The sequence below is a fragment of the Sphaeramia orbicularis genome, chromosome 12 (genome assembly GCF_902148855.1).
Source record: "Sphaeramia orbicularis chromosome 12, fSphaOr1.1, whole genome shotgun sequence".
NCBI classification, from domain to species: Eukaryota; Metazoa; Chordata; class Actinopteri; order Kurtiformes; family Apogonidae; genus Sphaeramia; species Sphaeramia orbicularis.
The window spans coordinates 50,740,649-50,766,015 of record NC_043968.1 but is presented as its reverse complement, the minus strand read 5'-3'; the positions used below and the strand labels follow the sequence as shown (position 1 = coordinate 50,766,015).

General features: G+C 35.5%; 1 protein-coding gene across 1 annotated transcript; it reads left to right on the top strand.

Annotated features, from left to right (window-relative positions):
• Window positions 1-8,074: 8,074 nt before the first annotated feature.
• Window positions 8,075-19,796, top strand: LOC115429610 (butyrophilin subfamily 1 member A1). The gene is made up of 10 exons (XM_030149209.1): window positions 8,075-8,186; window positions 9,510-9,570; window positions 9,687-9,952; window positions 11,887-11,983; window positions 12,288-12,554; window positions 15,248-15,352; window positions 16,854-16,931; window positions 17,341-17,391; window positions 17,763-17,883; window positions 19,140-19,796. The coding sequence occupies exons 2-10, from the start codon at window positions 9,516-9,518 to the stop codon at window positions 19,621-19,623; spliced, it is 1,524 nt and encodes a 507-aa protein (XP_030005069.1). The 5' UTR covers window positions 8,075-8,186; window positions 9,510-9,515; the 3' UTR covers window positions 19,624-19,796.
• Window positions 19,797-25,367: the final 5,571 nt, after the last annotated feature.

Below are 25,367 nucleotides of genomic sequence, written 5' to 3'. Positions count from 1 at the left end.
CAATAAAATCATCACATGTATTTTGAAAAATTCACTATTTTCATGAGCTCAGAAAATAGGCCTGCTTTCAAGTTTGATAATGTATCATCCATATAACCAAACAGGGTTTAAAAGAGTTTATTTGCTCTGAAAAAGTGGAGAATTTTGTTAAATAGTCATATACTCATTTCCACAAGCTTCTACTGACCTGAGTGACATTTTATACAGTGCTTTAGTCTGTGGTAAACTGAGCGATGGCACCCTCTGTTGGTGGATTTGTTTCTGTAACTCTAGATTCATGGGTCAGATTCTTTCTATTTAGAAATAAATATGCTGGAGTGTCAAGTTAGGACTTCCTCATTTTTCTCTTACATTCTAAGTCTGAGCTTTGAATTATTATTATTAACCACAGTTCAACAAAGATAAACGTATGCAACACAGTCATTTCCCACAATAACTTATTTCCACTTTTCCACTGATGTCATTAAAATGTTACTTTATTTCATTGTCTAATCTTTAAGACTCAGTTTGTTAATATCAGTGTTAAAAAAGCGTCATGTTTATTTTCAGTCTGATTCTTGTAAATATCAATTGCATTTTGGTAAATCAGTGAGAACCGTCAGCCTTATATACAGTATTATCTTAATTGTATATATCAGTGTCTGTTAGATGCTTTTATGTTTCATGATTTCTTAAAATTGATAACAGAAATGTATGGCATGATCTTCAAACAAATGCACAAATACAGCAGCAACTAAATGTTTTCCAGACATTATAGACAAGGTTTTTGAAATGCAATAGGCTGAAATTGATATAATTATGGAATTTTTGCCAAGTCCCAACAAAACCACTATCCTGCTGTTGCACCATCACATAAATGTTGTGCGGTGGAATATGACCTGCAGCTTGGATGCTATCATGAATGATTACATGAACTTTGCACAACCAGGGCCTGTAAAAGGTAGGACAACAACACAAAGGCTTTTAAGGGAAACACTGGATCTCAAGCTGTTTATGGTTCTGTTTTGATTTGAGAATGAAAATGTTAAGTGTGACTATAATAACTTAAGCTGCAGTAGACCATGTCAAGCCCCGCTATCTTTTTTCACCTCCTGGGACAGATTACACATACTTCAGTTTATGCAGTTACTTTGAAAGTGCAAGTCACTATAGATTACTGAATATACACATTTGTTTTCTGCTTTTACTCAAAGTGGGTAACACGTTTTCAACAGAGCGGATTACTTCAACTCACAGTATTACTGTATAAAACAATTTCATGAATGTAGCATTCACACAATAAGACAAGTGAGACTAAAACTAGACGAAACTGTAAGTATATGAAAACACAAAATTGGGGCGTTATTTTTCACAGCATGAATTGGAGGTGTGAGTAAGTAACATACAGTTTTTCAGTTCTTGAGTCTTAGCCTGTAGGTTTCAGGGAAGTCCAAAGTTTCTGCAGTGAAAATCAAGCAAGTCAAGTCCCTGATAAAATCCAACCAAAACAAGTCAAGTCATTTTTCAGGTGAAGCAAGTCACAAGTCAAGTCATGCAAACTTCTGTTTTTTCGACAGAGTATCCTGAAACATTGAGTCATCCCTTACAGGGATGAGTGGGGCTTCAATAGTCTGCTTCCTTTTCATTCTGGCTCTGGCTCTGGCTCTTTTCGTGACTCTAGGCAGTTTTGTGATGATTAACACATCTTAAATTAGAAATCACCAAATCATATTCCAGAAATCATGACAAACAAGACTTCTCTATATGTTTCTGAGGAAGTCATCCAACACAGATCGAGCCATGTGAACATTACAGCTTTGATACATTTTCTCAGACCAGAACTGAAATTCTCAAAAATACTTGTTCAATCTTCACATCATCATTACATGAAAAAGGCAGTTTCTCATTTCTTTGAACAAGTTGCAAATGCTTTGGTACATCCATGCAAAAGGTCACGTACAATTCTCTGCTGTTTCCGACATTAACAACTGCTTATGTCATGTTGATCAAAGTGTATAGTAATGGGTTTCTGTTGAATAGTCCCACCCCCCTCAACATTTAGGCATAAGCTCATTGCATAAGTAATTTTAATTTAAGAGGAACTAAAATCTACAAGAAAATTAAGTGTAGAACAAACATAAAAAGCCAGTGTATCTCTGTTAGAGGTGTACGTCTGTGGAATAATCTGGAGCAAAACTTGAAAATGTCTTCTTCAGTTTGCACATTTAAAAGGATGTATAAATCCACTATAATAACAAAATATAGAACATTATAGAAGTACGCATAAAATAAGATATTGTAGTTAATTGGTTATCATGATAAGAAGATACTATCATATTTATTGATCATTGTATTTAGAGTAAATATTTAAAGTGCATAAATTTTATAGTTAAAAATGGTTGATTATGCAAATCTGATTGTGTGTGAGGTGACTAAAAAAGTGTATATGAATGGTTTGTATGGATGTTTTGTGTTAATGTAAAAATATACAGAGGAAAATGTGGGTTAAAGCAAAGGAAGCAGATCTAGTTTGATTATTAGTTTGTAAAAAGGGGGTGGGAGTTAATAAGTTATACTTCTTCCCACTCCTTTTCGAGCGCAGAAAAATTGTATTTATTTATTTTTTGACCATGTTGTATTATTCTTTGTTATCTGATGATCTGATGATCTACTACTACTACTACTATAAGTCTTTGCATGCAAAATGGTTGAACAAGTTGTCAATAATATGTCAAGCAAGAGAAGATATTCGTTGTGATGTGGATGAGAATTGAAGACCCTGGAGCTAAAAGTACTGAAGTCACAAAAAATATCTTAAAAATATTTATAGTATTATACAGGGGTGTCCAGTCCTGGTCCTCGAGAGCTACTATCCTGCATATTCTAGAGCAGAGGCTTAATGAACGCAACATCCGTTTCTGGGCTTGTTGCATTCGTTAAACCAGGGGTGTCCACATCCAGTCCTCGAGGGCCACTATCCTGCATATTTTAGATGTCTCCCTCTTCCAGCACACCTGATGGTCATAATCAGGCTTCTGCAGAGTTTGATGACAGGCTTATCATTTGAATCAGGTGTGTTGGAAGAGGGATACATCTAAAACATGCAGGATAGTAGCTCTCGAGGACCAGGATTGGACACCTTTGGTATAATACATGAGCATACAAATACATGTTTATATGCTCAACTTGAATTGTCCAAAAATGTGACGTCAGTACTTTTAGCACCAGAGTCTTCAATTTGTGTCCCAACAGACAGGAACATCAGGAGGTGTAGGAAGAGTGCACTGTAATTCCAACAGCACTGCATGGACAGATTTCCCTGAGGAGACTGGCCTACGTTCACATTTCTACTTTTGTTTTGTTGTTTTTTTCTTTGTGCTATGCAGTGCTGTATTTTCCCCTCTGTATCGCAATGAAATGGTCTGTCAGCAAGTTATAGCACAAAGAGTAAGAGAGTTAATGTGAATCTTATCCAGTTTCTTTCAATCAATCTCCCACAAACACTAAGGTGTAACTTACAATGTAACAATAATTGTCATCCAAACTTTAGCCATAGTTTACATCAGAACATCCCTCTAGAATACACTGTTATATTGACAACATGACAATTGGACTTTCTTATCTGTGCACAATGACACAAAGACTTGTCATTCTGATGGCACTGACATGTTCATTGACACAGATATTTATTCTTGAGCGATGAACTAAGAATTTTGAGCAAGGTGTATCAATGGTGTTCTGCTATTTGTACCAATTGTTTTGAGAAATGCACTTACTGTTTTGCAAATGTCGAGGATGATTCGAGAAATGTACCAAAGCAACTGAGAAAAACTGTATGTCAACGTCACATTCTTTGAACAGTGTTGGTCAGGTAAGTCCAAAAACCTGACTTAAGTCTGACTTAAGTCATGTGGCATAAGTCCCCCACCTCTGGCATTGAATTAGAGTGAAGTCCTACGAACAATGATGACAATAAAACTACATGGAAGTACAGTTTCATAATACAACATTTTGTTTTCACTTAGATCCTGAAGTACATTTTGATGTTTAATTGTGTTAAACTAGCATAACAATCGGCAGTAATTACATTTCCTGTTTTTCTCTTATTAGTTTATTAGTTTCGATCACCATTAGCTGCTGCACACCACAGCAGCTACACTTCCTGGGGTCATTAACAACATAAAAACAAGGCACCACAATTTCCCACAAGTTGTTCAACAAACACAACATGCTTACACTCAACACAACAACATGAAAACAGAAATTCAACAAGCACATAATGCAAAACAATTACAATAACAATAATAGTACCAACAACAACAACAAAAAGAATAAATGAATAAATAAACCCAAAAAACAGAAACAAAAAACAGCTCCACAACAAACAAAAGAAGAAAAACAAACCATCTAGATGATGTCACTATAGGATGTGCAATAGCTCAGACAGTTATTCTTGGGTAAACATGAAAATTCTTAACCTTTTAGAAAAACTAACTGCTTGAATTTCTGAAATTAAATATTGTGGCAGTGTATTCCATGCCACCGTTGCCCTATGTTGCACACTTCCCTGTATTTGATTCGTCCTACAAACGGGCAACAGGAAACATCTCTCCTCTGATTGGCGTGTGAAATATTGATGGATGTTGCAGAAGAAAGGCAGTTATCTTGCTAACAAACAAACAAACAAACAAACAAACAAACAAACAAACAGACAAACCCCAATGAAAACATAACCTCCTTGGCGAAGGCTATAAATTTAATTAGAGTATCTAATTCTACCCCTTACATGTAACCAGGCCAGACGGCTGAGAGTGTCTCTAGTGCTTGTTCTGAATGGGCAGTTTACAACTATTGGAGCTGCTTTGTCTGGCGCAATTTAAAGTTTATTTAGATTTATGTATGTATGTTTATGTATGATGTATTTGACCAAATGATTGAACAATAATCTAAATGGGACTTAGCATGAAATGGGTGAAAAGGACAGAACTTAACTAACAATAATGTAAAATTCCTGTTCTTTTAAACATGGAACTTAATTTCTCATCACCCGCTGTGTCGTCTATGGACACAGACTGTGGTTGAATTGAGCCTGAATCTCAGTACACATATTTTAGTATTTCACCAAATGACTCCCTCTCTTTCAGCTCTCATAGTCAACAATAGGGAAAATAATGAAACTGAAACTGGGTTTTTATTTTAACATCAAGTCTTGTCTTGTTTTTCTGCTTAAAAGAGACTAGTTACTGGACCATTTATGTGTGTGTTGGACTGTGAGATATGGTAAACATCCACATCCTCTCAAAACTTCCGGGCTGTACACAGTTTATCATAGAGAAGTAGGTTTATTGTAAACTTTCCAGATGTCACATATCACTGGCATTTACTATTTAAACTGCTAATCTTATCCAGGATGCTCTTGTAAAAGATATTTTTCCTTGGTTAAATAATAGTTAATTACAATAAGTAATGCATCTGTGCTTTGTGTTAAATCATGGGTTTACAGGAAAGAAAAAACACCTTGAATGCACATTTGAAAAATAATTTTATGTGTCAGTGCAACTAAATACAGTGACTCATATTTTGATTGTAAATACAATTACTCACTTAAAGTTAAACTAGAATCAGCATGAATCCTGGAAGTATCAGCATGATGCATGAAAAGTACTTTGACAATTAAGATGTCAGCATTTTAACCCATTAAACACCAAAGTCACAATATTGCAACAAGCAACATAGGTGAATAAAACAGACAGCTTTTTGAAATCTTGACATCAAAATTGAATATTAAAAAAGGAGAAAAAAACCTCAGGCACCTAAAGGGTTAAAACAGTGTAGCAGGTAAATCTTGAAGGAATTCAGTCATACTTACAGGATTTCCACCCTGAAGAAATCCTTTTGTGTCTCACTGTGATCTGATACATTAAAAATGATATCATTCTTGGCTTAGTAAAACAGTTTCATTATGGTAAACACACTGAATATGGGTTTATGGTAAAATGGTGTAAATACTTGTCGTTCTCACTATGGTATAGGACTTTACCTGTTTCACCTCTGGATGATTCAAATACCGAGGTAAACAAAAGTTACAGATAAAAAAAGGGCTTTCCAGAGCATAATCTCCCTGGGGATAAGGCACATTAACAAGATGAAACATTTCTGGTCTAACAGGTATAATTTTCCAAGGGGTTTCCAAAAATCCATTTTATCATTTGTCACTGTCAAATGCTGCAAAACAAGTAGAGACACCAACATTTTTGAGACTTGACATGTCACGATAACATTATCCAACATATTGAAAAAATAAGTCATGTTTGAACTTGTACATGTGGGATTCAGGAAGTGACTTGACGGAAAGCCCATGAAAGGTTTCATGCAGTCACAGAGGATAAATCTATCCCTCTCATTTATACCATTCTATGTACTCAGGGAACTTCCTGGTGATGTGGACCTGATCATGGAAATTCAATGTAGATCTTAATTTTTTTTTTTTTTTTTAAATATTATGCAAATTTCTAGGATTTTCTAAATAACCTAACACTGACATATGTAAATACAAGGCTGTTACACACTGACCTTATGCAGCAAAAAACAATAGAAGAGAGTATAAACTCATAATGGCAGATGTCATACTTGACATTATTTCAACATAAATTGTATATATGCTCAACCTGTTTGTAGCTTCGAATTTTATTTATGTCACGCTAGTGTTTTCTTTCATGTTTGGTATGGTATTTATTGTGTTTTATTAGACTTTATCATTATTATTGCTAATACTGTTGATGAGGTGAAGGAGATTCTCAAAGTAGTTTGGATTTTTACCATGCCCCCTGAAGGGGAGGCAAGGGGTATTGTTTTTGGTTCCGTTTCTTTGTTTCTTTGGTTTTTTTTTTTGTGTTAACATTCTAGCAGCAAAACTATTTGTTGAATTAATTCCAAATTTGGTTTATAGATTGCCAACAACCCAGAATAGATCTCATGACATTTTGGGAAAAGTAGGTCAAAGTTTAAATTTTTTATGAATTTTTTTAAAAAAAATCTTCTTTATTCCCATTTAACTTATAATGGGTGAAATTTAGAGTGTCTGTAACAGCAAAACTATTTGGTGAATTCATACCAAATTTGGTTTATAGATTGCCAGTGACCCAGAATAGAAGTCATTACAGTAGGCAGTAGGTAGGTCAAAGTTCAAATTTTTTATAAATTTTTTTTTTTTTTTTTAAATCTTCTTCATTCCCATTTACTTATAATGGGTGAAATTTAGAATGTCTGTGGCAGCAAAACTACTGGGTGAATTCATACCAAATTTGGTTTATAGATTGCCTGTGACCCACAAGAGATGTCATTACATTTTGGAAACAGTAGGTCAAAGTTACATTTTTTTAATGAATTTTTAAAATCTTTGCCTTTACTTATTATGGGAGAAATATGAGCGAGGGGCGGGGTTTGTTGTGCCTGGCACCACTTGTTAAAAATGTATTTATTCGTAGTATGTATGTACTGTATGTAGAAAAACAAAACGTTATTGTCCATCACATTATATGAAATATCTATCTATCTATCTATCTATCTATCTATCTATCTATCTATCTATCTATCTATCTATCTATCTATCTATCTATCTATCTATCTATCTATCTATCTATCTATCTATCTATCTTCATTTATTTATTCCCACCTCACTGTATTTATCACTTTTTATTTATTATACAAAAACATATCAGACATATAAAACATATAATCTTACTAATATAAAGTTCTATTTCCTCTTCTCCTTTACTGTACACCGGCTGTCTTTTGAATAATATAAATATTATTAATTTTACTGTAATTACCACCAATAAATATGAACAAGCTGAGTTGAGCTAAAGGGTGTGCTGCGTGTGTCATTGGATCTGTAACCGGCAGCTCATACAACAGCCTGCGGCTTCCACAGGCTGTTTCATGGGGCTCTGGAGGGGAAGCCTGCCTCTTTCCTTACGGTAAGCACTCCTCTTCCTTGGAGATAACGCTCATAATGACCCGATAAAGTCTTTATTGTACGAGTTCTTAGGGCTCTATTTGCTTGTGGATTTCGTAAAAAGGGGGCAGGGACAAATCAAAAGCCATGGAAAATCCGAACGTACTCTTTTAAAGAGGTGGTGCGTTCAGAGGGAGTCAGTTATTCTGAGGAAGGAGGAAACGCTGATGAAAAACAAACCCAACACACGGTAAGACGAGCATGGCGTTATACTACTACCACTACTACTGCTACGATTATTATTATTATACTGATGATTCTGATTCTTCTTCTTCTTCTTCTTCTTCTTCTTCTTCTTCTTCTTCTTCTTCTTCTTCTTCTTCTTCTTCTTCTTCTTCTTCTTCTTATTATTATTATTATTATTATTATTATTATTATTATTATTATTATTATTATTATTATGCTGAAGTCATTTCACTAGTCTAATTCTAACTCTAATAGTTTGCGATTATATTTCTTTTATTATACCAGTTTCTGTAGTCATTTCTGAAGCTAAACTTGGTTTGCTTGCATCCTCTTAGATGTGAATTTTTTATTTTATTTTATTTTTTTGTTACTAAATCTAATAAATCTTAAACTGTTTACTGCAGCTTATTTGCTCATACTAATACACACCACTGCCCTTTAAGTTAGAATAACTATTTCCACACATAAGTAATCACCTTTGACCTGGTGTAATGATTACAGTTACAGAGTCCCAGTTTTACTTTATCTATCAAGAATACATCACACTGTCACAATGATTTCATGAAAAGAGGGAGAAATATTTTAATTAAACTTTATGGGCAATAGTGTCTTTGTTAAACTGACAAGATCATATAATCAGTGATTAAATAATCTATATTACCAGCTGCAGCAACTGTAATGTAGATAAAGTTTTTAAGAAGTATGTCTATCTAGATAATTTATCTTAACACTGTAAAGTAGTTGAAAGGACCCTGCAGGACAGATTTCAGAGGAAAAACAACACAGCAATGAGTAATAAACTAATCACTTGACAGGTTACAAAATAAACAACTTAAGTTGGTCTGATTTGACTGATAAGCTGCTCTATAAATAAGACTTATGGGTGGAGCTTGGTTCTAACATATTCTCTTCTTCTTCTTCTTCTTCTTCTTCTTCTTCTGATGATGATGATGCTGATGATGATGATGATGATTGTTGTTGTTATTATTATTATTATTATTAATAATAATAATAATAATAATAATAATATTATTGTTATTATTGGGTGGGTAGATGTGTTGAGGCAGTTTACTTAAGATGGGGAAGTTGAAATGCTGTAGAGCGTGCATATGTCTTTAGAAAACAACTAAGTCATTATAATGACATGATGAATCATCAACATGTGATTGTTTGTTGTGTAGAGCCTGGCTGTGTGTATTTTTAACCATTCCAATGTATAATTGATATGGATCTCACATTTGGCTTACATTGGTAAAATGATTCATTTTACTGTTCGTCCAACCACAGTGTTCCTGATGTTGATATTTCCATATTGATTTAACCTCAGGTCTCAATGGACTGGGCTGTACTCTTAATACTGCAAGTCATGCTTCAGCCAGCATTTTCAGGTGTGTGGTATCACATATACACCAGTGCAGATGTCATGTTGCTTTATTTGTGTCCAATATTCAACATTATATGCACAGTTTAGGTAATATTAACACTTTGTATTGTTTCTCTCCAGTCTTGTTCACTGTTGAGGCAGAGCAAACTATGTACCAGTCAGAGTATGGAGGGGATGTTGTCATGGGCTGCAAATTTCAGCCAATACCATCCAATTCTCATTCTGGAATGACAGTGAGCTGGGACCGGGTCTCCTCTTCCCCCATGACTCGTGTGGTGTACCAGATAAAAGATGGAGTGGAGCACTTGGAATCTCAAGATCCAGCGTATCAAGGCCGAGCAAGTCTTCTCACGGATGGACTGGAAAAAGGCTGGGCCAAGCTGAAGGTTATTACTCTCAGTGACGTATTCACATTTACTATAAATTTGTAAAGGGTATTCACTAATTTCATGTAAAACAATCCTGCTAGGTGGTGTAGTAAGTTGGGGACACTTGATATCCCTCCAGGGCACGCCATTGAGTGATTTCAATCAGTTTACCAGCCTGGATGGTGCTGAATTTCTTAGTCATCTCAATAACATTGTATCATCTGTGTTTTCCAGTTATGCAACATTAAATGTTGATGTACTGCTGCCTGGAAACAAAACACCGTAGCTACATTGGCTTAAAGGAGCAGTTTCATATACTGGATATGTTTTACTGCTGGCTATAGTTATATCATGAACATAAAAAAAAACTCAGTAGCATTGTGCTGGATATTCATGATAGAGTGTCACTGTAATACCAACTGAGAGAAAAAAACATGATTACAGCTTTTTAGGAGCATGTTGTTATTGACAGAATTTTACTTTAAATTGTTGGACGGTGAGCAAAAGTATGAGATCTAAAATGTAATGTTGACATATAATTACACACATCCTGTCAAACTGAGAATCTAAATGAATGAATGAATAAATAAATAAATAAATAAATAAATAGATAGATAAATAAATAGTCACCATCTGAATTTAACAAAGCAAATATTTCAGATCCTTCTATTGGATAATTACTGCAGTGATTAATACATTTCAGCTGCAGTAAGTTATTTAACCCTTAAATGAGTAGCCTCATTTCTTTAACAACTATTAATTTGTTATGGAACATGAAGATTAGATGATGCTGGGATACATCCAGCTCACTCTGCTATCATAAAGCATTGGATATCATTTCTAGACACGAATCCCATTGAGAATCTTTAGGATGTGATGGAGAAAACTTTATAAAGTGGCCTGACTGTTCCATCATCAATACAAGAAGTTTGTGAAAAATGAATAGAACCCTGGATGATGTGACATTTGTTGTGACATTGCATAAACACTGCATGGTATAAATGATGCCAATGCAAACATGTCCTGTAATCAAAGCTAAAGGTAGTCAATGGACTACATCATGTGGGGTTCTACTGTGGTTACAGTTCTGCTTCACATGTAGTGTTTCTATGACCGTTACGTCAGACGAGTGACTGCAGTGGATTCATTAATAATGACGTCTTTGCTGAATGTGTTGTAACATATAAAAGGGTTTTCAGTAGAAAAAGATAGAAAAGTTGTGAATAGAACCCCCTAGAGGGTTCTGGGTTGAGCCACCACTCCAAACCAGACTTAACAGGTCTGTAAAAAACTATCATGTGGTTCTTGGTGGAACCTTTAAAACCAGGGTCTGAAAAGTAATCTGGTCTGGGGCTGAAGAATGGTATATGATTCTAGTCAGTACTATTATTTATTAGTCATTCATCTTCTGAATCAGCTTTATCCTCACTAGGGTTGTGGGGGGTGCTGGAGCCTGTCCCAGCTACTTATGGGTGAAGGCGGGGTACACCCTGGACATGTCACCTGTTCATCACAGGGCTGATGTATAGAGACAAACAATCACTCTCAAATTTACACCTATGGGGAATTTAGATTAACCGATTAACCTATCAGTGCATGTGTTTGGATGGTGGGAGGAAGCTGGAGTACCCGGAAAGAACCCACGCAAACACGGGGAGAACAAGCAAACTCCACACAGAAAGGTCCCTGGTTGGAATCGAACCCAGGACCTTATTGCTGTGAGGTGACAGTGCTATCCACTGCACCCACCATTATCTAGTATAGTCCAGATAAGAGACTCACACTAATCTTCACATCTAAATCTTAGCAGGAAAGCAAATAAACTTTTTAACTGTTGATCACACATGACCACAAAATAAACAAGTTCAACAGTACATATAGGTATTAGGGTGTTGATGACTTTTCCAGGTAATTACAGACCCTCTATTCTTAGTGTTTGTGTTGTTTTGCAGGTGTCCAAGCTCGGGATCAGTGACTCTGGAACCTATCGATGCATTGTACGAACAAATGATGGATTTGATTACAAAACCATAAGTCTGTCCGTTATTGGTAAGTACCGGCTCTGTGTGAAACAGACAGTGTGGTTCTTTGAACATAGTCAGACAGATACTTCAGGGGCTTCTGTTTCTGGAAATAGTTTTGCCTTCTGGCCCAGTGCAATGGTCATCATTTCTGGGCAGTATCAAACTGAAAAAGAAACTAAGAGCAGTATTACTCAATTTAGAAAAAATGTTGGCCGCTGTGTAAGTTCTCCTCCAGATCTTCCTCTTATTAATATTACGCAAGAGAGCCCCTTGTTATAATTGTATGACCACCTTGTAGTTACTGGTAATTATTGCCTCTTTCTCCTCAGCTCCTTATAAAACGGTGACTAAACACATCCAGAAGACTGCAGAGGGGGATGGGGTGCTGCTAACCTGCCAGTCTGAAGGATACCCAGAGTCTGAGGTTCTGTGGCATAATGGACACCTCCAGAGTCTCAAGCCCAACACCACATCTGTATCAACAGCTGAGCAGCTTTACAAAGTCACCAGTCAGATCCATGTCACATCATCTGACAAAAACAACTACACTTGTAGCTTTGGAAATGGTGGTGCCTCTGCAACGTTTCATATTCCAGGTAAACATGGATCATTTTTAAAAAATTTTCCTAAACAGTTTTGTAAGATGCCAGTCATGGACGATACAATACGATATGATACAACATAATACTATACGATCAATACAATGCAATGGATACGAGGCAACCCAATACAATACAATGCAATATCACACACATCACAGTAGTTGCTTTTCCATTGGACATCTGCGCAAAACGTTACTGATATTTACTTAATGTTGAAAAAACAGAAGTGTGTAATGTCGGTTTTTCCATTAAATCACAAATGCGATGATTTGTTTATTTATTATCGCAAGATGATACGAGAAGTCATTCCATAAACACGGCAACGAACGTAAATATGGTGTTGATTTACAGATATATTCATTATTATTATATATTACCCCTGTATCTCGTACAAAATTTAAAAATGATTATGTTTCCTGGTGTGTCCACACTTACCGTGACATCTTCTTCTTCTTCGCTTGTTGTAACGTACATCAACATCTGTTTTTTTAATTCACCTAACTAGTTGTGAAAAAAGGTTTTTCCATTGCAGTTTTATGTGATATACCATTTACGCTACACCCGAAAAACCACCTCTTGCCAGCGCAAAAACTTTTAATCAAAAAATGCGACTTTAGGCAAAATTGTCATCTTTACATTAGGTCAATTTTTATGCACAAGTTATATTTGCGCAATTTGAAGGTCAATGGAAAAGAGACTACTGTTACACAGACCCTCTATTGTACGTCTAAAATTCTCTGTGCTCCTCGTAAAGGGGTACTATGTAGTATTGATACTGCAAAGTCTTTACAGTGGGGGGAAGTGGTGTACCAGAGCACAGACAACCAAAACCACCAACAACCCAAAGATATGTACCCACAGACTATCACTCACTGAATAAAGAATAAGGCTCAGTGTTTACACACATCTGCATTATGGAACCATCAGGTTTTCTCCTTTGAACTAAAACTCATAGCAGGTTATTTTATCAGTCAAAATAACACAGTGTCTTATAACCTTCAACTGTTCCATCAGCTGATAGTTTACATCATAGCTCTGTTAGCTTAGCTCTTTTTTTTTAGATCGAAAACAACCACAGTAAAACCACAAACCTCTGTATGGTTTGTGTTGTCAGTAGCTGCACTAAAGATCTGTTTGGAATCAGAAAGAAGGTCAGAACTGTCACAGTGTAGTCTGAACCGTGGATCAACAAACAGCGCCTTAGTAAAGATAATAACATTACATAATGACTCTATACCTTCATGAGCCTCATAATCAAACTCACCTGTGTAGAAGAAACGCTACCATTTCAGCATCAAACTCCATTCTTTTCATTTAGAGCTGGTGTAAACAGTGGTGAACAATAACAGTGCTTTTCTCACTTTGTCACTGTTTTTGACTCTAAAACATGTTTCTTACTGGTTCTCATCCCATCTGGTTATTTTCTAATGCTTGCAGAATGGCTCACTACTCTTTTTATTGGTCACATAAATCCAAAGGTCAGTCAATATGAAATGAGATTTCGTTTATGTGTCCACTATCCAATACATTGGTCTCTTGCATAACTAAAGAGCTCTTTATTCTAAACACTATAATCATAAGTTGAGGTCATTATTTAATATTTGACAATAGAAATACTACGTATAGTCCCTTTAAGACTGGCTACTCATGAATCATAAATCATAAATAAATGGGTTCATGTTCTTCCCTCTCTATTATTTTGGTGGCAGTTTTTGTAAAAACTAAGTATGCAACTGCAATATCTTTGATTAAAGATACATCACATCCTTTACTTTTTGTCTTTTTCAGCAAAGTACTCAAAAGATACTTTAAAAACAAAGAAAATCAACTGAGAATTCTGTAAAGACAAGACAAAATTAATAATGCCCCTTTGTGTTGCTATGTTGCTATCCATTTGTTCTTCATGCAGCTCCTTCTAACTGTTTTCTGTAAATGAAATGTGTTCTCTTAGAAACACAAAAATCTGCTGAAGCTGTTGTTTTAGTAGAAACTAATTCACCCACTCCTCACCAGTGTTTCCTGTTTCCTGTTTTGTTCATAACCTCTTTTTGATATCTCTCATCTCATGTCAAATGTTCAGAGGATGTATTTTACCTATGAGTGTAAAGCTGCTTAGTGATTTTCCACTTAGTTTGGCATAATTTGAGGGTGTTTTTTACTGAACCTGTAGGATGTGTCTGGGTTTCATTTTTGATTGGTTCAGTGTTATGTAGGAGTTCTGTCAAAACACATCCGTCTCTGAAAACGTCTGACCTTTTTGCACATGGAAAGAAGCATTTCTTTGCATTTATGTAGATACGTATTTGTTTTGTTTGCATATGATGTGGTATGATCTCCATCTGAAACCTGGTACAAGTATCTTCTGTCTATTTCAAACAAAGTCAAATGCAAATGGAAACACATATACACAAATGAAGGTACAAAAATGAAGAAGAAGACAGACCTACATGAGCATAAGTCATTTTGACAGCTGTGTCTGTGTTTTTAGATGTTGTAATAATTACTGTAAGGGGAAGTTTACGAAAGTTTGTCTTTGGTATATTTGGTTATTTCCACTGTGGCCAAATAATAACCCACACCATGCCTCGACAAAACATAGGCTTGGTCATGACTAACGTGCTATGTTACATGTGTGCAAGCATGTGTTAGCATTAACCCATTTATATTTTTTTTCACTCTTTTTACAGATGAAATGCCTCAAGCAAAAAACGATGCTATTGTTGTCAGCTTGTGCTTTTGTGTGATTCTGGTCGCCATGGTCATTATTATAGTGTTGTTATATCGACGAAAAGGTAATTAATTTAACTTTATTTACACTGTCTACATTTGTCTACAATGTTATATCACTCAACAGTTTCATCATATGTAATCTACAACAAACACCGCCATACTTTAATAAAGTGGGTTAAATCAATTACAAATGTATACAGGTGGAGCAATGCATTAAAGCTACTAGTGGTGAGATATTAAACATTTGGTTTTCTTTTTTGTTTTTGTAAAATAAGCTACAGTGTACAGTACAGAAAAATGCTGTTATGTATTCAATCTGAACCGCTCACATGACAGATGCAGGATAGTCCGGGGACACTGGGGGATGTTTTATAATACTGAAGAGTTGGAGTTTTACAGTGAGTACTAGGTGCCACCTGAAGTGGCTTATCCAGATGTTTGATAAAAAGCCAAGTAAAACCCATGTCTTTTTCTAAGTCTTTATTTCCTCATTGCAGAGAGCTACAATAGTTTATTTTTAACCAGCGTGATTCCCTTTGTAAAAAAAATGCTGGTGCAGTTCCTTATAGAGCAGGATAGTATTTTAAATCTTTAGTTTTAACCTTAAACCCTAGCTTTTAAGGAAATACTGACAAAAAAGTAGAAAATAAAAAGTTCATCCAGTCCCAAAAATGAAGCTTAGATATCTAAAATGTAATTATGACTGGATAACTCAACAAAAACAAGCTAAATTTGAAACATGTTTCCTGTTAAACTGTTTGACACGTCCGTAAAAGAACCATCGTACTGTGAATATCAGCCAAGTCAGTGTAGCACAGAAAAGAAGAAGTAAACACTGAAGACTATTTACATGTCATGTTCAATTTGACCCCGCAGTGTTTGTTAGCTACATCTGGATTTTTATTGTCATGTGCTGTGTCTTCTCATGTGAGGATGACTTAGCTTTTTGAAACCTAGCAAAATGTGGAAACACCCAGACTGGTCTGAGTTTGTGGTAGAGGGAATGTTTGGCAGGTTAGTTGGTAATGCATGGGTGACTTTTCAGTGTAACATGTTTAGTGGTAGAACAATTCCTAGAGTAAGTGCTTCATCATTTCAATAGTAGGCTTACTAGCTTACAGGTTGTTTTTTTTTTTTTTTGTTTTTGTTCTTTTTACATAAATGAATGTGTGTGAATGTCATACCTTAGTTACACAATTGACATCTTGGGCAAAAGCAAGTTATTCAGTTTGTAGTCTGACTTTATGTATGTGCGTGTAAATCATAAACTAAACATTCTATCAGATGTCATTGCAACGAGACGTTCGAGTCAAAAATAACAATAAAAATGATCAATACTCAAAATGTTTATACTTTGTTCAGTTGATTAAAATGTAACTTTATCTCAGTAATATGAGTAGTAGTATAGTAAAAAGAAGAGAAGAGTTAGAAAAAAACATGAAAATGAAGGAAAAAGAAATGAAAGATGATTGAAAGGTCATAAAAACAAGCATATAAGTTTAATATTTGTCTCCCATCCCTGTATCTGTAGTTAAAAGCTGTAATCTCTTTGTTTTTTGACAGAGTTCATTACTGCAAACACTCCTAACACCAGGAACCAACTGGTTGACAATCTGAGAAGAGTCTTTTCATCTGCTGCATGTAAGTTTATTCAGATGTAGAACTCTGTCTGTCCTAAAAGATAAGAATGGGAAAGGGGGTGACCGTCAAGTGAAACTTCATACAATGCATTTCTCATCAGTGAACCAAAGACACCCACACTTTGTATCATAGGTAGATATCAGATCCTGAAACTCTGATCATCATTTCATTCTCTTCTGTGATGATTCAGCCTATGAATCATCTAGGTCCTGTGTTTCCCAAAAACAAGTGTGTACATTTTCACTGACTGGGTTAAGTTTCCAGCTTAAATTCTCACAAACATACATGAATGGACTCACAGTTTTCAACCATGACTCAGTTAATTATTTAAATCAAAACTGACGGAGTTCTTCTTTAAATATTAACCTATTTGTGTTCATTTTCTAACAATCTTCTTCCTGTTCTGCAGGCTTTCAAAAATGCACAGTAAGCGATGAAGAAAGAACTAAATTTAATACATGTAAGTGGTTCTTATTTCTCTACTGTTATTCCTGACTTACATGCCATTTTAACTAAGTTTTATTAAGTTAATGTATAAAAAAAGTCATATATTTCGTTGCTCATCCTGACATTTAGATGTCCATAAGAGACCTTGAATAAAATAGGAAAGACACATTACCATTACCTTAGCATTAGTATTAGCATTAGCCTTAACATTACCTTCTGTAGGTGCATGAAGCTTCAACACAAACTAAATTAATTACCATTTAATAAGCAACACAAAAAAGGGCAAAAATAAGAATGTGACTTAGGTTATTTAGTGTCTTCTTCATCACATTCCTGTAACATTTGTTCATGATCAAGTCTGTTTTTTGTTTCCGGGCCACATAGACGACCAAACTGATCTGGAGGCCATTCTGAAAAATCATTACTCCAAGGTGATGGAGACAGAGAGGTGGAACCAGTGGGAGGTGTTCTGTGTAGAGGAGCTGCTTCACAGGCTGCAGAACAAGTGAGTCACCTACTCATATGCATTATAAAACCCACATCCTTTAATTTTAAGAATGTCTCATCCATACTTTGATTTCATTGCCAGTAAGAGCTACAATTTTCGTTTTTGCATCAGAACTGACCACTCATCAGTTTGATTAGAGCAATGAATTGTCAAAACTCAACATTACAAATTAAATCTCAGGCTTATTTTCCCTGAAACCAGAGCTACTTGGGTATTCTAATGCCTCTCAAGTTTTCTCAGTTAGTTGTCTATCCACTACTTTCTTCATACAAGCCTGATATTTTAAAAACATGAATCATTTTATGTTGTATCCTGAGTATAACATACTGCAGTGTCCATCAGGGATCTACATAAGGCCAAATACTTCAATATCTGTTTATTTGTAAATACAGTTTTCATTTTTAACAATCATTTATAAGCACAACAAACAAAAACAATCACTGATGCAGTGACATTTACAGTAAGAGTGTAAACATAGTGTTCAACCACCAAACTACAATAACATATCAAACACATGGTTAATATGTTCCCATTTATTTTTTGGCCACATTTACATATTGAATAAACAAGTGAACAGAATCTTATGAAACCATCAGATTTTTTCCACCAATAAACTCAAGTTGAAATGTGTTGATTTTCAAAGTTTATAAGTCTTTGCTGAATATTAATGCTGATGCCACTCTGTGGTTCTATAAAAGATATAAGGGATATGCACCATTTTCCTCATTGGCCTGCTCTACTTCTCTGACCTGCTGCTGTTTGCACAATGAGTCAATAATGAAGGAATTTTTCTATAATTTATTGAGAAATTCATCTCACAATTTGACATTACTAATGACAGTGTGATTAGTAGCTAGAGAGAAAAAAGGGTTATCGTGCTAGCTAATATATCCAACATCAGCTGATATAATTTTCCAGAGTGACATTACCAGGTTTATTAATTTGGTGGTGGTATGACAAGGCCCAATCTGGGCTAACACAGATAAATTATATGAGACCAGAGATCTGCTTAGTCCTATCTTCGTTATCCAAAAGATAAGATAATGTGTTTGCTCATCACTGGTGTCACTGGTGTATGAGTGTGTGTGTGAATGTGTGTGAATGTGAGGCTTTGTTAAGCACTTTGGGCACCATGATGGTGTAGAAAATGTGCTATTTAAGTGCAGTCCATTTACCATTTGCTCATAATGATATTGGTAGGGAGTTGCTCCATATGCTTTCCAACCATGAACCAAAATCATGTCTTTTTCCAGTAACAGTCAACCAGCAAAACTTCAAGATTTGCTCCCAGATGATGGAGAAATACTGTTTCTTGAGGGACCCCCAGGAAGTGGGAAGACCACCATAGCTCACATCCTGGTTTCTTCTTGGACTGAAGGACCTACACGTGTTCTCCCTAACCTCCCTGACCTCAGCAGCCTTCATCTTCTCTTATATGTCGACTGCAGCAGAGTGAAAGGAGACTTGTTTCAGGAAATAACCACACAACTTTCACTTGCGGGGAGAGTTTCAGTGGAGAATGAGCTGAGGACGATGTTAACCAGTGAAGCACTGCTGCTTTTGGATGGTTACAAAGAGGGAAACCACTTATTTGATGAATCTCTGAAGAGGTTTCTGTGTGATAGAGGGGGATGCAGGGTGCTGGTCACCGCCTGCCCGGGACACTGTCCCATCCTGAGGGAGACCGTGGGGACAGTAAGACTGAAGAAGCTCCAAATGCAAACTCAGAAGTACTGAGGACGCAGATATTTCTGTTGAATAGAAAAATGAGCATTTGTTACACTTTTATAACACTGTAGTATTTGTATAAGATGTTTTGCCTAAATGAATATTCTATTTTGTATAAGCTGTGAAATGTAGTTAATTGTACAAAAAGCCAATGCAGTAAAGGCCGGTCTTTTATTTTTTCCAGTTCTTGTTTTTTTATGTTGAAATTCTGCATGCATTAATTCTGAGACATATTAACCATGCATCCAGCTGTTATTACCAAGTCCCAGTGCATGCCACTGATTATTATTATTATTATCATCTCATTACATGATCAAAAAGTGGCTTGACATGAAAAAACATCCACTTTGGCTCTGTTCAGACCTCACATTAACATGCTCTAATGCCGGTGGTGGATGGAGTCAAGGACACAGTGACGTGCAAGATGTGGTCACAGAGGTGGCCACACTGTTGACCAGTTGAATCAGTCCTCAGAGGGACTGAGTCTCCTAAAATACTGTACTAGTGATTCATACTGGAAAAGATCTATGTCAAGTACTGCACCTCTTTCTGCAAATCAATAAAAAATAAGTGGTGCCAGACACAACAAACCCCACCCCTCACACGTATTGTAGCTTATTTTGGCATCGACCAGCTGATGTCATCATGTTTATGAGTGTGCTGATGTGAGCATATCAGTTGCCTCTATACATGCACCAAGTTTGAAATAGATTGAAATAAAATTGATGTTTTTATAGACGTGAAATTTTGCCCATTATAAGTAAATGGGAGAAAAAAAGACTTAAAAAATCCATAAAAAATTTGAACTTTGACCTATTTTTCCCAAAATGTACTCACATCTATTTGGGGTCACTGGCAATCTATAAACCCAATTTGGTATAAATTCAACCAAAAGTTCTGCTGCTAGCATGTTAACAAAGGAATACACAAACCGAACCAACAATACCCCTTGCCTCTCCTTCAGGGGTAATAAAAGGAATGGTCTTAAATGTTTGATGGCTATTGGCTGAATTGACTGAACAAGACAACACCTTCATTCATCTGATGGTTTATTTATGATGCATTTTGGCCAGCTTCGGCTACTTGCAAAATACTGCAGGAAATGAAAGGTTGAGCTATGTTTTCAACTGCATGAGTGTTCTTATTTGTATTTGCAAAGTGAGATCTGCTGACAAATGATCCCTAAGGGTGGAAGTGTGAACTCAGCTTGTGATCAGATCATGAGATCAGATTTTAAAGACAGCTGACAGTGACATGGCACATCTGTGCTGTTTAAAAATACCAGGAAAAAGGAATCATTTGTTTGAGTTAATAATTTTTTATTATTATTTTTTAATTTTATACTTATTTTTTGATATTTTATGTAGACTAAAGCATTCAGTGTTGTCATAAATAGTTATAAGGCTATAGATTGAGAGAGAAGAATGAAAAGAACCATGTTGGAGGTGGTTTCGTCTTTTCAAACCAGTTCTTCTCCCACCAGGACCTGACTTCTCGATACATCACTCTGCCTCTTTGACCCCTGTGCAACTGTTCCGTATTTACTGCGCTCTCTCTCTCTTTTTTTTTTTTTTGTATGTTTTATTTCTTACAGTTCAGATATGATTGCATTTGTTTCTGTTTCTGTTCTGCCTCGCTCCATGACAAAATGAAACCTCATTAGAGGGTCAGACAAAGCAGCAGCAGCTTCTGTGAACTATTGATAAAAAGGGAAGTGAGTCAAAGGTTCCTGGCAGTGGTTCTCGCTGATTCCAGTAACATTTGTCAACTATAACACATACGTATCAGTCCTTTTATTTCTGCATGTTCTGCAGTCTCTGTTAACTGATGCATCTAAGACAATGTAGGAGAAAATGTAATTTTTATTCAGTCAGCATGTTGTTTTATTATATCAAGCCTCTCTCTCTCTCATTTTTTTCCTATGGATCAGGAACAAAGTTTCACTAAATACTGATTATGTGTTGTTTCATGAATGTAGCTGGCTCTTCATGTCAGATTATACTGTAAATGTTTGTTCGTTTTAGGATACCCTAAAATACTTGTCATTACAAAAATCTATTTAAACAACAGTTGCTACTCTTTTAATGTGAAAACTATGAGCATTTACAAGTAAGCGTGCATTCAGACATGTGGTTGATTATTTACCTTAACCAAAACAAGATAACAGAATAAATGAAGTCTACAATGTATGTTCGTCTTCTCTACAGAACAGATTTTGCATGCATCGCTGCTGCTACTGCTGCTGGCTTTAGCAAAAAAATAAATTCTCAGCAATCATCCAGATGTTGATATTTCCTTTGTTTCACTCTCAGTATGATTTTGAGTCAGCATAAATGAAAAAGTAACTTTGATATACACCCTGTAGAGAGTTATGTATTATACAATTATATGCTATGGTCCATAACATGAAATTAGAGGACACTTTGAGTCCCTGAAGGCATAACCAGAAAAACTTTATCACAGCAATTAGCCTCATGCAGGTAAAGGGTTATGTTAATGTTTAAGAGATGCAGCAACAAAGCCTTTGTGCTATATACACACTTACACATTGTAGTACTATGGGACAAAAAGCATTCTGTAGCAACACATTAAAATTAAGACTTTAATATTAACCCTTTCATGCATGAATTATGAGATCCTTAATAAATATTTATTTCCTGAGTGTTTTTATTCATCTTTGGGCATGAAAAAAACAATGCGATTGAAAATATTTTTATGAACCTATTTTTCATGGAGTTCCAAAAATGTCCACTCAAGCTTCATAACATGTATTTACAGATATATTGTGTGAAAACTATGAAATAAAAACATTTTTGATGCTGCTAATCTGCTGTTTTCTCACATTTTAACATAATCTAATAATAGTCACTACTCACTTCGTGGAGATATTATGAAAAAAAAATGTTTAAAGACAAAACAAAAACAAAACAAAAACTGTTGATTGTAGTTTAATAGCAATAGCAAGCAATTGATTTACACTCAAACATGTTACTACTGATCAGGTTTATCAAGAACAGCAAAGTTACAGGAATGAATTGCAGTGTATTGGATGATGTACAAGTGTCCACTGTGTTGGCTGATATGGAACTAAAACAACAAAACCATGAATATACAAGAGAACAGCTTTGAATGGCTGTCCACTGTAGTGACCACTATGCATGAAAGAGTTCAGACTGACAAACATTTTTAAGCAGCTATTATCTCAGAATTTTTTTTTTTTTTTTTTTTTTTTAGGTTGAACTTGTAAAAAATCAGGTTACAGTCACAAAATGCCTCTAGCTGGGTTACTTCAATGCTACAATTGTATTGTATTGAATTGAGTAAAACCATACCTTTGTTCCACTTATTCATAAAGGCTGGTTTAATTTATTTTTTATTTTTTGGATTAATTGCAATGTAATTGCATTTAACTGTGGATAAATGATAAGATGTGGCAGCTACCTGATAAACACCAGACTGTACAGAATATGTATTTAAGGTCTCTACAATTACAGACACATTTTTATAACACCTTCACAACTTGAATATCTTAATACTGTAGATGTATGATGGAAATCTATCTATAGTGGGTCTACTAGAAACTTTTTTATGCGCAACACAATGATATTTAAGTAAACAATTGCTGTTTTTAATATTTATGCACATTCAGGTTTTATAAAACAGTAAAGTACAGTACTGATGCTTTAATACTGTGGCATTTGTTTTAGGAAGAGTAAAGAAGACTAAGGTCTGAAAACAAATCCATAATTGTAGTGGATTATAATTTATATTATTTTGTTCTCAGGCACAAATCATACATTTCCTGGGGAGGTTGGTTGGAAAGCAGTATGAAAGACATCCTCATAATAGTAATTTGCTGAGATTTACAGCTTTACTCACCTGTTTTAATAACAAGTAAATGCCTCCAGAATAAAAATGACGATAATTTACCTAATTTGAGTCACTAACAAAGGAAAATTAAGTAAAAATGTTGGTTGGCTGTAGGTTCCAAGATACAGTTTTGGGTCAAAATGTGAAATTGTGAGAATTAATGAGAGAATGGTTTTACTCAAAAGGAATGTTTGTCTCAGAGCTACCAGATCTACTTCAAAAGACTGTCTGCACATTACAATACTTTCATTTTACTCTCTACAGGAAGATTTATAAATCTATTGTATAAATGTACATAAACCAATAATGATGTAATACCATTGATCGTATATATATATTTAAAACATCAGCTAACCAGCACTTTTGACATTTATTTTCCAATTTATGTTACTGAGGTATGTAAGAATCAGTACATCAGATCATTTCTAAAAACCCATAGATAGGTGTAATAAATCCATAAATCGTAGCTACTCAATATGCTATCGGTATTCCTGTGCTTTTGTTACATCTGAGTTGATCTGAATACGTGAAAAAATGAGTTAGTCATGAAGTCTGCCAGTAAACAAAGAGGGAAATAAATATTTAACTTTTTTTTTTTAGTCATCACCCGCATTGACCCCTGTTTAAAGGGATATTTCTGGACAGTTTCAGTTGCTTTAGTTGACAGATTTTTGCTCCAGAGGATGTTTCACCAGTGTTTCTCATTTGACTTAAATCAACATATTTCACATTTTTACTGTGCACTCTAAAAGGTAATACTTGTAGTTACTTAAATCATATTAGCATACTTTACTTATTTCTCACTATCTTGTTTATTTAACTAAAACTAGACTTGAAACTTTATGCTCATGTATTGAACACCCTCTTGAGTCACACTCCAGTCCAGTTGGTGGCATAAATTTTTGGCATTGATAATTCTGGAATTTCCCCTTGTGGGACTAATAAAGGCTTATCTTATCTTATCTTATCTTATCTTATCTTATCTTATCTTATCTTATCTTATCTTATCTTATCTTATCTTATCTTATCTTATCTCGTCTTGTCTTATCTTATTTCTTTCAGCACCTTTAAGGAGGTTTGCTAACCGTCAAAAATGCCACAGAAGAAGAAGAAGACTCGAGGCGCTTAGTGACTTTTGATGAGCAGGAGACTAACACTGAAGTGGCAACATGGAGGGTAATTTTACACAGAAAGAAGCGTTAGGATTCTCAAAAACCCCAGAAGTAAACAAACACATGCCACAGTGTTGTGGTGTACCGTGCACAAACACACTGATTTCAACCGCTGCTTATGTCAAGGTTCCTTACTTTAAGTTTCATAGAGCAATCCAGCTCCACAGGTGTGTTTAAGCTCTTCCTCCAATGTGGTTGAAAGGTGTCAGCAGCCGCAACACCTGTTCTTGGAGCGGCCATTTTAACACAATGTGAATCAAGTGACCTTGCTCATTCTAGTGAGGAAATCCTATACTGACAGTCAATAGAAACTTTGAGGTAGAAATGTCTGCATATTTCTACTTGTAGGGGGGTTGTAATTATTCACTGTGGATTTTTTCATGACTTAGTGCTTGGGTAGTTGAGATAATGATGAGTTGTCATGTTGTCACGGTTCATTGCACTTGGGTTGGTCTCTTTGCAAAAGTGGACCAAATACACATTGAGCAATACTCAGTGGGTATCTGCACAATTTGAGGATTGGTTTTGAAGGCCTATAGAAAGGCCTAAAAAAGGCCACCATTGTTAGTCCAGTGAACGGCATCATGCCACGTCTATCACGTGAACGTCTCCGGGCACTGGGTATGGTGGAGGCCGGTTTGAGCTCCAGTGATATATCCAGGCCTATGTATGGGCTGTTCCCAACCCACAATCACAAACCTGGTTGAACGT

What these genes read in the sequence shown, in the direction of transcription:
- LOC115429610 (XM_030149209.1), top strand. Translation starts at nt 9,516, where the DNA reads ATGGACTGGGCTGTACTCTTAATACTGCAAGTCATGCTTCAGCCAGCA. An exon ending in TGCAACGTTTCATATTCCAG is followed by an intron (nt 12,555 to 15,247) that starts GTAAACATGGAT and finishes CTCTTTTTACAG; the next exon opens with ATGAAATGCCTCAAGCAAAA. An exon ending in AGTCTTTTCATCTGCTGCAT is followed by an intron (nt 16,932 to 17,340) that starts GTAAGTTTATTC and finishes CCTGTTCTGCAG; the next exon opens with GCTTTCAAAAATGCACAGTA.